The sequence below is a fragment of the Nyctereutes procyonoides genome, unplaced genomic scaffold (assembly GCF_905146905.1).
Source record: "Nyctereutes procyonoides isolate TBG_1078 unplaced genomic scaffold, NYPRO_anot_genome, whole genome shotgun sequence".
NCBI lineage: Eukaryota > Metazoa > Chordata > Mammalia > Carnivora > Canidae > Nyctereutes > Nyctereutes procyonoides.
This window is the reverse complement of record NW_026575133.1, coordinates 50020321-50033939: the sequence shown is the minus strand read 5'-3', so window position 1 is coordinate 50033939 and position 13619 is coordinate 50020321. Positions and strand designations below refer to the sequence as shown.

General features: G+C 56.1%; 2 protein-coding genes across 3 annotated transcripts in view; both read right to left on the bottom strand.

The window, feature by feature from the left end:
• The window catches only part of BMP1 (bone morphogenetic protein 1), a 43909-nt gene extending 40008 nt beyond the window's left edge, over window positions 1-3901 (bottom strand). The window contains exon 1 of one of the 2 annotated variants that reach the window (XM_055346061.1): window positions 3611-3901. In XM_055346061.1, coding sequence (XP_055202036.1) covers window positions 3611-3782 — 172 coding nt within the window. In that variant the 5' untranslated portion in view covers window positions 3783-3901. The remainder of the gene's footprint in view (window positions 1-3610) is intronic. The other variant, XM_055346059.1, reaches the window with a different exon arrangement.
• Window positions 3902-4802: 901 nt separating this feature from the next.
• On the bottom strand, window positions 4803-13619 carry SFTPC (surfactant protein C). Its single transcript, XM_055346360.1, has 6 exons — window positions 7363-13619; window positions 6501-6659; window positions 6022-6144; window positions 5658-5768; window positions 5146-5296; window positions 4803-4939 (listed from the first exon to the last, which is right to left on the bottom strand). Exons 1-5 carry the CDS (start codon window positions 7429-7431, stop codon window positions 5156-5158), a joined length of 603 nt encoding a protein of 200 aa, XP_055202335.1. The 5' UTR covers window positions 7432-13619; the 3' UTR covers window positions 4803-4939; window positions 5146-5155.

The following is a 13619-nucleotide window of genomic DNA, read 5'->3' as shown; positions in this document are numbered from 1 at the left end:
ACCCTCCAAAGAAGGGCACGCTTAGAAATGAATGGAGGGTGGAGAGAGAGAGACAGACAGACAGACAGATTAGCTGACTCTCCTGGATATCCTTAAGAGGCCCTTAGTGGCCCGAGTGACACATTCTACTCCCTCCTCATCCTCCCCCAATGTCTTCTCCCAAGATCTCTGGAGAAACTAGAATTCCTGAGAGTTCCTTCTTTCTGGATAGTCCCATTGGTCCCCCTGTATCTGGAGCCCAGGGAGATTCTAAGTCTTTTCCACCTCCCTTAGGGCACCTAAAAGAGAAGGTGACTCAGGGAGCAGGGGCATAGGTGGGTGGGTGACTCATTCAGAGTGTCTGGAGGGGGAATGTGGTCCAGTAAAAGAAGGGATTGCTTCTCAATCTCCAGACCTTACGGATGAGGCCCCCTGAGGTCCAAACCTGGGCCACAGGGCCCCTGGGATGGGGACAGTGATGAGGGTCAGTAAGCTCCGACCCCACCTCATGCCTTAAAGCAAACCTCAGAGCTTTCAGCTGAGGCCAAAGTAAGATCTTCATTGATTCAAGGGCAGTCCCCGTGTGCTTCTCTGCCTATGGGAGCAATTGGGTCTCTCCCAGAGCCCTGAAGGTCACTGCCAAGTGTTGTGGGGCAGCCACAGAGAGCTGAGAATCTCAGGGAAGGCCGTCCTTGATGGTTTGGCATCCAAACATACAAGAAATCAGGGCTGACTCGCAATCTCCCTGGGCAAAGGGGAGAGGAGAAGAGGGGGTGGTGGAGAGTAAGAGCTTGCATGTGCACGTGAGAGTGTGCACACCAGAGTGCAAGCTTGGTGGAACCAGCCCCCAGCACACACATAAACCAACTCTTGCTTCCTGCCTATTGTTCTAGTGTTGCCCAGAAGATCCAGGAAACTCTCCAGGGTACCAAGGGTCTTAATTTTGCCTTACTGCCCTCAATTTTGCCCTAACTCTGACAGTAACTGCAGGAGATAATCTCAAATTTAGGAGCCTGGTTATCCTGAAAGGTGAGCCAGAGGAGTCAACAGGGGCTTACATTCTTGGTCCTCTGTGTGCAAGGAGAAGAGGAGAGAGCTGGAACAGGCCAAGGGAGCAGGGATAAGCAGGTATATCAGGTGCATCCAAAGGAGGTAAAGGCAGGCACCATCACGTCTAGCATATGGATGTCAGTGCTCAGAGGAGGTGAGAGGACACAACAACACAGAAAAAAGAACCTGGGGACTTGAGGCTTGAGGATGTTGATGTGGGGTCTCAGGGAGTCAGGGCAGAAGTAGGCCTGGGGGCACCAGTCACACCCAGGAGGGAGGCCTGATCTGACCCTGAGTCTTGGCCTTGTCAGGCTCTGGGGCCTTCTCGGCCCACCCCCTGGCCTGGCCCAGCTCCCCACCAGCCTCACTTCACCCCGGTGCAGAGCTTTCTCCAGAGCCTGTGTTTGAAGTTCCAACTCAGCCAGCCCCACCCTAGCATGAAATCTGAGACTAGGGATCGAGCCCTCAGCCTCCTGCTGCCTCCTCCAAAAATCACTCCAAATCCATCCAGTGGTGAAACACATCAGATTGATTTCCTTCCCATTCTTCCGGGCCTTCCCTCTGCCATGAGGAACCCCCAAACCTTCCCAGCCTGCTGTGATCACTGGTTCTCTGCCACCACCACCACTAGGACTGCAGAGGGGCCGGAGGCTCCGGGAGTCTTTAAGTCCTTTCCCTCCAAGGTGGCACAGAATGCATCTTGGTTGGCGCGGTCGGTTACATCCGCATGTGTCTTGTACCCCTCCTGGACTGGAAGCTCTTTGAGGGCAGGGGCCATGGCTTACCCTCTTCTGTATCCCCCATAACATCAAACCCAGGGCCTGGCACATACTGTTAGCATTCCGTACATCTAGATCAGCTGAATGAATAAGTGTCCCAAGGACAGGGACAGGGAGACACTCCCTTTTCCTGAAAACCAAGCCCATTCCCTCAGAAAAAAATGGAGTGTGTGAGGCACAGAAAACAAACAGGCAAGAGAGCAAACACTTACTAAGCGCTTACTTTGCATTCATCTCTAGTAAGTGTTTTATATACGTTCTCATATTTAATCCTCACCACCAACTCTACAGAGAGACATATTATCAGTTCCATTTTACAGGTAAGAAAAGCAAAGTTCAGAGATGATAATTAACATTCCCCAGGCAGTAGAGCTAATGAGTTGTAGGTCTAGGATTGACAGCTTAGGTCTGCCTGCCTCCAAAGCCCAAGCTCCATCCGCTTAGCCTCGTGCCCACCCCAAGCCCAGGGAGAAAGATGATGGCTAACGTCTGCTTTATCCACAGCCCAGCGAGGGTGGAGAAGGGCTGAGAGATCTGGCTTTTCCTCCTCCCACTGGAAGAAGGGTCTCCCTATTTTGGAGCTGGCTGTGATCCATCCACCCAAAAGAGTGGGGGAGCCCAAGGTCAGGAACACAGTGACCCCACCCCTTAATGCCACATACAGGCATTCCTAGAACTCTAGGGACTGGGTCACTACCCCTGGCCCCGGCTATTTGGAGACAGGCTGAAATCAGAGGCAGGAAGTTGAGGAAAGGTTCTGATACCTTATGCCCTGTGTGTTCTCTTGTCCCAGGCAGCCTGTTCAGGGTCATCTGATTAGGCAAATGGCCTGAGTGCCTGGCCATCTGGTCACTCCAGGGGCAAGACCCCTCTGGGCCCAGTGGGAGGGAAAGGGTTATATTGGGTCTTCATGGACAAAGAACACACACACACACTCCGGGGGCCCTGAGCTCAGCTAATTGGCCTCCAATGTCTGTGGACTAAGAGAGCTGATACACAGTATTTGAATTCTCTGTTTTTCCCCTTTCCACTGCAACTTGGCCTTGGTAGGTACCTCTGGCGCATTAGGGCAGAGGTAACCCCCCTCCCTGGCTGGCTTCTCTAACTTTGACAGCTGTCTCCTCCGTGCCAGAAGAATGCTATTTGGTGAGGGTGGTGGGGGTGGGGAGAACCATGGGATACCCAGGGAGCATGACATCAGAGGATTCCTTGGAAAACTTTCTTGTTTCACTTGGACTGGGTGGGGGCCTCGGGAGACTCGCCCCTGGGAGACCCAGGCCTCCCGCACCCCGTGGCAGACAGATGTGCAGCCTGGGGGCAGCCCAGACAGGCTGGAAAACACCAACGTCCCGGAGCCCACGATGGGGGAGAAGGGAAAAGTCAGGCGCGGGCACGCGCGCGCGCGAACACACACACACACACACACACACACACACACACACACACACACACACACACACACGGGAGTCTGGCCAGAAAAGTTTCCTGCAGGAGGAAAAGCCTGGACCCAAGGAACCTTCCCCAGGAACCCTCTCGGAAGAGAAGGCAGTGGCAGCAGCTTCCACGAATAGCAGCGAAACTTCAGTCCTAAAGTCCCCCAAACTCCCCCCTCCCTCCCTCCCTCTTTCTTTTGTTCCCCACTGCATTGCCAACCAGGCAGCTCCCGGCTTCCCACACTGGACCGTCCTCCCCCAGGCGCGAACCCTAAGCGGCCCGCGCCTCCCCGCGGCGCCCGCGCGCGCCCCGGCCCCTGCGCCCCGGCCCCCGCGCCCCGGCCGGCCCGCGGGGGGGGGGGCGCCTACCCGCCTTGCAGGGGTCTTTGTAGTTGACGGGCTCCGAGTCGTCCTCCTCCCCCAGGTCATAGGTGTAGTCGGCCAAGTCGAGCGGCCGGCCGGGGCGCGGGAGCAGCAGCAGCCAGAGCAGCAGCCAGAGCAGCAGCGGCAGCGGCAGCGGCAGGCGGGCCACGCCGGGCATGCTGGAGGGCGCGGCGGCGGCGGGCGCGGTGGCGGCGGCGGGTCGCGCCCGGACGCGGGAGCCGGCGAGAGGGGAAGCGGAGGACTGGCGGCGAGGGGAGGGCGCTCCCCTGCGCTCGCCCGCGCGCTCCCTCCCCGCCTGCCCCCCCGCGCGCGTCCCTACCTCTCCCCCTCCCCGGTCCTCGCCCCCCCTTCCTGTCTCCCGCCCCCTCTCCGGCCCGGCTCCCCGGCCCTCTCTGCCCGCGCCTCCAGCCTTCTCCGCTCCCTTCCCGTCTTTTCCTCTTTCCTTCTCTCCTCCCTCCCGCTCCCCCCCCTTTTTAGGGAAATGAGCTCGCTGGAGGGCGGGTTTTCGCCCGGAGCTCGGCCCCCTCGGGTCCGGGACGGCGCACGGCCGGGCCGGGCGGCGCGCCAGCCGGGGGCGGGGACGGCGCGGACGGCGGGGAGGGGGCGCGGGCGCTCCCGGGGCGCGGGCCGCGGGCCGCGGGGCCGGGGAGGGGGCGCGGGGCCCCGGGGTGCCGGGCCGACGGCCGCTCCCGCGGGGCGCCCTCTAGCGGCGGCCTGTGCGCGGGCGCCGGGCCGGCCCCCTCCCGGCGGCGGGACGCGCTGTGGGGTCGCCGCGCCGCTGCCGCCCGCCGCGGCCCCTGGCCCTCGGCCCGCGCGTCTCCGCCCGCGTCTCTCGGTCTCTGCCCTCGCCGTCCTCGGCTCTCTCGCTCTCTGGCGGTCTCTGGCTGTCTCTGTCTCTCCTCCTCCCTCGGGAGACACCACTGGAGGGCGCCTCAAGCCCGTGGATTGCCCGGTGCCCTGGCCGCGGCCCCGGGTCCCCCAGCCAGCCTGGGCGGAGGGGGAGGGGGAAGCCCCCGCGCGCCCCCACCCCGGGCCCCACCTCCCGCGCCGGCCCCACCGAGGGCGGGACCGAGGGCGAGGGCTTGGAGGATGGAAGAGCCGCACCCTTTATTTTTCAATCAGGTGGCTTTATTCTCTCGTGGTCGGAGCCCCGTGTGCCCAGGAGCCGCAGCTCCTGCCCGCTCCCACCTCTCCCCACAGCTCCCATTTCGCCAGCGCTGGTCCCTGTGCTGTGGGCAGGAGCAGCTTCCTGCGTCTCTGCAAAAGACCCTTTGAGCGCGGGTCTTCCCTCCTCAGCTGGGGCTTCCGTGGGTCCTGAGGAGCAAAGACACACAGTTTATCAGGTGAGGGGGAGGGGCTGCGGGACAGGGAAGTCTATGACCCTTCCCTCCCCAGAGCTCCCTAGATGATCTGGCTTAGTGGGTTCCCCAGTTCCCGGTCAGTCAGCTGACATGGCTGGCGAGGTGGGGCAGTCCTGCCCGGGCCACTGCTGCTCGGTGCCGGAGGTCACACCTGCTCACCTGACGGGTCCTAGATGTAGAAGAGGGGCACCTCACCACACAGGGTGCTCACTGTGGTGCCCAGGAAGTCCAGGGGATCCCCAGGGGATGCTGGGCCAGCATCATGGCCCTCCTCCTGTCCCAGCTTAGAGGTAGACACCGCTGACTTGACCTAGAAAGAGCACCTGATTTGGAGCCTGGGAACGGAGTTTCTGTCTCACCTGTGGTCCTTACCGTGGGACCTTGGGCGTGTCAGGCCATCTCTCTGGGCCTTATAAAAGCCTTGCTTTCTTCACCAGTAAAGAGGGGCTGTGCTGGAGTCAGAAGCCCCCAGGTGGTGAGGTTCAGCTGAGGCCAGCAGGTTGGCACAGGTAGGGAAGGGGTGGTACAGGTGAGTCTAGAGAGGGCACTCACCTGGCAGCCCACAGGGAGCAGGTGGCAGGTGACAGGTGACAAATTGCTGTCCTCCTCAGATGCTCCTCCCAGCAGCCCTGGGAAGGGGACGACCCACCTCTTCTCACTCACACACCTACCTGGAAGTCCTGAAACTTTCTAGCGAGAGCCTCAAGACTTGGGATGTTCTCTGGAGCCATCTTCATGATGTAGCAACAGGTTCCCGGGGCTGGCTTATAGGCAATCAGGAGCTGAGTACACGAACCCCAGAGTTCATTCAGGAAGGACCCGCCTTGCTCACTCCCTAACCCTGAGCCTGGGCCATCTTCCTCTGGGCTAGGCACCCGGGAGAGTCATATTGGAATCTGGGGCTCAGCCTGGGGAGGCAAAGGGACTAGGAGCCGGGGAGAGATGGGTGTGCATGAAGTGACACAGCTCGGTGGGTCCAGCAAAGGCTTGTCATTGGCCCCCATCCCCAGGGTTGAGAGGTCCAGGTGTACCCACCCGCTGGTAGTCGTACACTACGATGCCAGTGGAGCCAATGGAGAAGGTGGCAGTGGTGCCCACACGCTCCTGCAGGGCCAGGCGCTGCTGGGCTTCTGGCCCCCCAATGCTCATCTCTAGGACCTGGGGGAAGTCATAGGGTGGTGGCCTGGTATTTCTCTTTCCCCACACATCCCTTCGGTGCCTACCTACACCCTCAGCCCTCTTTACTAAAATGCAATCCTGTCTTCCCTGAGAGCTCAGGCAGGCTGGATGGGACAGGATGCTGGAAGGAACAGGTGGCCATGCCAGCCACAAGCCTGGTGGAAAAGCCCAAGCCCCGGTTGCTACCTGGTTCCTGCTTCTGTCCTTTCTCAAGGGACCCCCTGCCTCCTCCTCTCCATTCCCATCAAACTCTTCCCTATCTGCCAAGCCCACCCCAAGCCCCTCTGTTTCACAGGTTCTGTACCCACAGCCCACTCCATTCTAGGCCTGCTCACCATCTCAGTGTGTTTCTGGCTCATGTGAAGACCCATTAGCAGAGCGCCGACAATCACCACGACCACAAGGACTATCACTACTACGATGATGAGAAGGCGTTTGAGGGACGAAGGGAAGCAGGGGATGCCGAACCGGCCCCGGGGAGCTGCTGAGTAGTCCTGACGTGGTGGGGCAGGCAGGGAAACAGGTATGAGGTCATGAGGATGGTCCCTCCTCTTCCCGCACAAGCTGGGCACCCTCCCACACCTGGACACCAATGCTATGGATGTGCAGAGGAGGGCTGAGAACAGAGAAGGCTTCTTGGAGGAGGTGGCCTGGATTCCACCAGAAATGCTTAGACGTGCAGTCTAGCGTGGAGAGACCCAAGGGAGCCTGCCTCACCAGACTCGTCTCTTGCTGTTTCCTCTGGACCCCTGGCACCCCAGCCATTCCCATCCCTCTCTATTCCCCCAAATAATCTGTGCTCTCTCACACCTCCCTGCCTTTACACACGCTACCCCTTCTTCCTGCCAATGCTTGCCTCCACCTAGTGAGCTCCTTCCTACCTATTCTTCTGGAGCCAGCTCAAATGTCATTTTCTCTGTGAAGCTTCCTGTGACTTCCCACATCGCGGCTGCTTACTCGGTGCTCTCTGCAGCCCTTTGCACTGACCACTGTGGTGCCTCTCGGCCCCTCATGTTGGAATGATTGGTTGCCATGTCCATCTCCCCAAGGGACTTAGTGGTTGGTGTCCCTGCCCTAACTTAGCACAGTCCTAGGTTAATTAAGTAGATGAAGTTGGATGAAGAAACAGGCTGAGGGGGGTTGGATGAGGCAAAGCCCAGCTCACCGACATGTACACACACACACAGTCATACTCACCGGGGGGCTCTCGATCAAGACCTCCTTGCTGCCCACATCCATCTTGCTGCAGGCGCCTTCCCCTCTCATCTCCCAAATGGGACCTAGGATCTTATATACGCCGGTAGGGAGAGGGGACAGAAGTGAAGGACCCAGTCTCCTTCTGCCAGCCAAGCCCTTGACTTTGAAACCTGTTTGTTCCTGGCCCTCCAGAACTGAAGTCCTGATAAGCCAGCTCAAGAGCGCCTGAGGACCCTCGGCCCTGGCACATGAGTCCTCTTGGCCTCGGTGAGAGCAAAGCTGGGTGCACTGAGCAAATTTGCCCTTGGGCAATCTGCACCTCTCTCCGTAGGTGTCTTCCTGGCATTGGCCGCTTTTCTTGCTGGCACCTGCCCCTGCAGTTTTGTGGCTTTCCCTGTTCTTCTGCCAGGTTGAACCTCTCAGGCAGCCGGGGGTCTGACCCAATGCGGAGTCCAGCACACTTCCCAACAGAATTTTCCCTGTGTCTAGGGATGAGCTCCAGGGAGGGGAGTGAGGAGGCAGTGCCTGCAAGCCCAGGGGGCACAGCTGAAGGCAGGTGGTGCTTTGGCATCAGTGTGGGGGTTCATCATGGCCATTTCTTGAAGAGCCTCACATTTTCACTTCCAGTATGCCACCTGCCTGGCCTCCTCCCACACATTTGCTACCTAACCTCAGACTTGCCTCAGTCATTCTTTTCCTGATCCTGAAGACTCTGTCCCCTCTGGCTATAAGTTTTTATCTACCAATATGTGGTTTTTCATTCTCTGCTATGGGCTGGTTTGTAAGCTAAAGACCTTTCCCCCTGTTTTACTTTTATTTGCATCCATTTCATGCTGAATTTATTCCCAGGCCATACATTGCTGTTTCTCCAGCTTCTTGTGGGATATCTTTCTCATCTATGCAACCTCCTCTTCTGGTTTGGGAACGATCTGCTCTGTTTCAGTAAGGATCATCTCGATGTGGCAAGGAGGGCTTATGCAGGGGTTAATCTGATCACAAGCTCTGTAAATTTAGTGGCTCATTTGGGGGCTTTGTTCACCTGAATGTGCCAGATGACCAGGGAATCTACATCTAAACCCTTAGGTTTAGCATTACTCTACATCTTTAAGCCCATGCAGCAAAAATTCAGCACTCTTTATAGGCCACTGACACCATGCCCTGCCTACTGTTTGGCCTGGGCTCACTTATCGGCCCCACCATGATGATGATGGAATGGCACACATTGCTTCTGTAAAGGGACATCCTTCAGATACTTGATGGCTTTGGAGATAGACATAGCCTTGGTGACCTGGGCAGCTTCATGAGTGTTCTTAAAATGAATATGAAGATTTCAACTTCTGGATTTGAATGATTCTGTGGGGTTTTCTGCATCAAGTAAATGGTGAACCATTTTCAGAGATCAAGCTGAAGGCTTTTGATAGCAGATTCCACACCTGACACTTCTTTCTTATGCCCAAACAGCCTTGCATGGGGCTGGGTATGGTGACCCACAGGTCCCAATCTCCTCATTCTTGAATCTCACCTGCTTGGTGCTGCCTCTGACCCTGTTCCTCTGTGTTCCTCTTTTTATAGCCTTTGATCCTAAATTTGCCCTAAGATGCTACTCACCCCAATGTAATCCACTTTCTGGACCTTCTACTTCTCCCTTCCATCTCTTAACCTCCTTCCTCAAAGCCACTTCTATTTCTTTGTTATCCTAAGCCAAATCCACGAGTGGGTGCAGCCTTTCTCTTGGGCTTTCCTCCACTCGCCGGGTCAAGCGGTATCTACAGTGCCTTTACCTTGGAACTTTCACAGGTGTCTAAGTCAGATACCTACCCTTACTCCTCTCGGCCCAACTCCCTTATCTTCCTGCTACTTTACCTCCCAACACTCCACCCCAGGTTCTGTCCCTGGCCTGGGGGCTCCCTCACACCTTGGCCCTGTCCTGAGGTCATGAGCTGGTCCCCAGCTCTCCAGCCTTAGCCGGTTTCCCTGCCCCCACAGGGACCTCCTCTACACCAGGAGAGCCTTCAGTCTCCGGGTTGCACAACAGCATGGCATCTGAGCTAAGAGTGCCTGAAAAGCTCAGGGAAGGGGACAGGGGAGGGAAGGGAGTGTTTGCTCCCACCATCCTCCTCACCCTCCTCCCCAGCTGCCCCTTTAAATATTTGCCGAAACCTCTAGCAGCAAGTGTCCTAGGAGGAGTGTTGGGGAAGGGTGTCCAGGGAGGAGGGGGAAACGTCCTCCTCTCAACTGTGCAGTCTCAGCTGTGTGCAGGTGCCAGATGTAGGAGACAGCTGCCTGTGGTGCCCACCCCTGCCTGCCCCGAGCGCCCCCACTCCCGCCCCAGATTGTCCTGGCAACGCTGGGATTGATTGGCTGACTCACACGCACTGGGCCTGAGCCAGGTGGGCAGCGGGCCAGTGGGAGAGCCCAGGAGGGCTGCAAGCATCTCGGGGTCCCTGCGGGCATCTCAGGGGGCCGCATGGTCCAGCTGTGGAGCTTGTTCTAAGCAGGCGCTGTGTGTAGGGTTTGCCATCATCAGCTGGTGCTGAGAAAGGAGTCTCTCTTGGAAAGAAGCCTCTGCTCTCTCAGGTCCTCAGTCTCCCTGGCAGGCTGCTCTTAGGCTGTAATTCTCACAAACTTTATGGTTTTTCTTTTCTTTTTTATCTGCTTGTTTTTGCCTGTTTGGAGGTTGGGGTAAGAAGGTTGCCCTCAAGTTTCATAAGGGGAGTTCAGATGCTAGCATCAACCTCTCTGGCACTGACCCAGTGGAGGTCTTGGGGTCCTCATCTTTGTTCTCACGAAGCAATGTGGGACCTGTAACTGGGCATGGATAGCTGTCACCTCGCTACCCCCATCAGCCCTCTGTTGCAAACTTCTCACATCTTGGCCTTTACTTAGGCCATTTCTCCCTCCTGGAAATCCTACCCTCAATGCCTCTCCACCCTCAATGCCTCTCCACCTCTCTGAGTGCCACCAACCCTAAAAGGTCAGACAAGAGCCAATGGCACCTGCTCTGTGACCTCACAGGCCCAGGCTACGGTGCCTCTTCCCTCCTCCAAAATCTCCCAGCCTCCTGCTACCCTTTCACTTGCCACTTAGCATGCACTGCTGTTCTCATCAGCTGTGAGGGTGCTTTTTGTTGCCCTGTCTTCCCTGGGACTGGCCCCAAGACCATGGTTTCCTGAGGCTTCTTTGTACCTGCTGTGGGGCAAGGAGCATGCACACAGCTAACATGTAATTCTATTCAGTGCTGAGACTGTCACCAAACATGCAGGAGCTCCTGGAGAGTGGTCAATGTTCATTCCATCAGTGTGTGGAGGTCTTAATGCTTGACCGACCAGCTCTGGGACCCCGAATGAATCTATCTTTCTGCCTTTCCAGGCTTTAGTGTGTTCAGCTGTTAAATGGTACTAGTCTGCCTATCCTGTCCCCCCTCAGACAAGCTGTTGTGATGATTCAATGACATCAATCCAGTTGACATGATTATCATCTACTTTGTCTCCCAAATACCTCTTCTCACTAGCTGAGAATAGGACCCAGACTTCCCCTTTCTGTCTCTGGGAGGACCATGGGTGATGGAGAACCCTACGGTAGCCACCCCTTCTATGTGTACCTCCTCTTTTTCTCCTTCCAGCTCTTCAGCTGCAGTGGCTGGGACAAGATTCACTCTGCCCTTTGTGTGCTGGGCAGAGCTGTGCCAGGGACGGGTGGGGACGGTTGCCCAGCTGCCCTAGCGGCCCTCCCCACCCCCCATTGCTTTTCTTTCCACAAGCTGGCATGCAGAGGGCTGCACGGGCAGCTGGATGGGCAGTGACAAGTGAGGATCAAATGGAAAGGGCATCCCTGGCTGAGACAACATGGACAGACGTAAGCTCCAACTAGAGAAGCCTCTGCTGGCAGAGGCTGGGGACAGCTGGGGACACATCCTAAACCCAGCAATCTGTTTCCTGGCCTGATATGGAAAGAGCACTAGACTGGGAGTCCATTCACCTGACTCCCAGCCTCCTCTAGTCCTGTCCCAGAGAACCTTTGGCACAGTCAGTCCCACACACAGACCCCCAGGGAGGTAACATGGCATAGAGCAGCAGTTTTCAAACATTTTGGTTTCAGGACTCCTTTATATTCTTAAAAAATATTTAGGACCCCAAAGAGCATTTGTTTATGTGTGTTATATCTATTGATATTTACCATATTAATATTTACTGAGAAATTTCAAAGTTTCAATTAATTAATGAAAATTGTAGCAATAAACCTATTCTATTTTTAACATAAAAACATAAAAATTATTTTACAAAGTAAAAAAATTAGAGATAAGAGTGTCATTGCTTTACATTTTTGCAAATCTCTTTATTTTTTAAAGTATTTATTTACTTAGAAAGAGAGAGAGCCAACATGTGCACAGAGGAGGGGCAGATGGAGAGGGAGAGAATCCTGAACCCGACTCCCTGTTGAGTGCTAAACCCCACACAGGGCTCAATCCCAGGACCCTGAGATTAAGACCTGAGCTGAAATCAAGAGTTAGCTGCTTAACTGACTGAACCACCCAGGCACCCCTTGCAACCCTCTTAATTTCTGGCTTAACAGAAGATGCATCATGTTGCCTCTGGGAAATTCCAGGGTACTTTGTTTGTTTTAAAGATTTTATTTATCCATTCATGAGACATATATAGAGAGAAGCAGAGACACAGGTAGAGGGAGAAGCAGGCTCCCTGCAAAGAGCCTAATGTGGGACTCCATCCCAGGACCCCAGGATCATGACCTGAGCCAAAGGCAGATGCTCAACCACTGAGCCTCCCAGGTGCCCCCCCCAGGGTACTTTTGTGATGGCGTGAAAGTGAAAAAGTAAAATTATATTTTAACATTCTTAGGACAAGGGGAAGCCCGGGTGGCTCAGCGGTTTAGCACTGCCTTCGGCCCAGGGCGTGATCCTGGGGCCCCTGGAATCCCACGTCAGGCTCCCTGCATGGAGCCTGCTTCTCCCTCTGCCTGTGTCTCTGCCTCTTTCTCTCTCTGTGTGTGTCTCTTATGAAAGAAAGAAAGAAGAAAAGAAAGAAAGAAAGAAAGAAAGAAAGAAAGAAAGAAAGAAAGAAAGAAAGAAAGAAAAAATAAATAAATCTTCTTAAAAAAATTCCTAGGACAATTGTTTTGACCTCAGTGATCCCTGGAAGGTTCTCCTGGACTCCACTTTTATTTTATTTTATTTTATTTTAAAGATTCTATTTATTTATTCATGAGAGACACACACACAGAGAGGCAGAGATACAGGCAGAGGGAGAAGCAGGCTCCCTGCAGGGAGCCCCATGTGGGACTTGATCCCAGGACCCCACCATCATAACCTGAGCCAAAGGCAGACACTCCACCATTGAGCCACCCACGCGTCCCTGGACCACACTTTGAAAATCCCTGGTATAGAAGTAGGACGGTGAACTTTGGCAGAGCGGGTTGAGATCCCTGTTCTGTGGCTTTCTTCGGGCGCTACCAGTCTCACATCTCTTCTCTGTAAAAGGGGATTCATATCATCCACTTAAAAAGGTTGGCAGCATTAAGTGCATAGAGTACACAACACACAGTAGATGTGACCTCAAGCTCGCGACTGCTTTCCTCCTGGTTTGGGCCTGTTTCCTCATTTGGGACAAAGAGCTGGACCAGGAAACATCCAGGGCTCTACGAAGGTTCAACAGTTTACGGTTGGGTAGGGGGAGATGTTCCAGAATTCCACACACTCCAACTCGGTGACAACATTCCCCTTTTCAGCTCAGAGAGAAACAAAGGCACATTCTGTTCACGGGCTTGTGGAAACACATGTGAACACAGCTACGAACGCATGTCGCTGACGGCACACCCATGAACTCTTCTTGTTCAGAGGACGTGTCCCCTGAGGGCCACGACAGATACACGGGCGCACAGAGGCCCGCGGATCCACAGCGCGGAAATGCGTCCTGGGGGAGCGCGTGCCCCCGATGCGCACAGGTGCACAGTCATGCGGTCATGGGGTGCACACGTACGCCTCGCACACCTGCACTCGCGACAGTCTCACTGCGTGCCACTGCGTGCCAGCCCGCCAGGCAGACGGCCCCAGGGGCCGCCCCTAGGGCCGCCGGCGCCGAGGGCCGCCCCCACCCCTTTCCGGGGACTCCCCACCCCTCCGCCCTGCGCGCGCCCCCGCCGCTCAGCCCTCGCTCGGCTCCGGGCCCGCGCAGCTCTACCCCGGCGGCTGGCGAGCGCGAGCAGGGGAGGGGCCCGAGCCGCCCCGGCCCGAGGACTCCGCT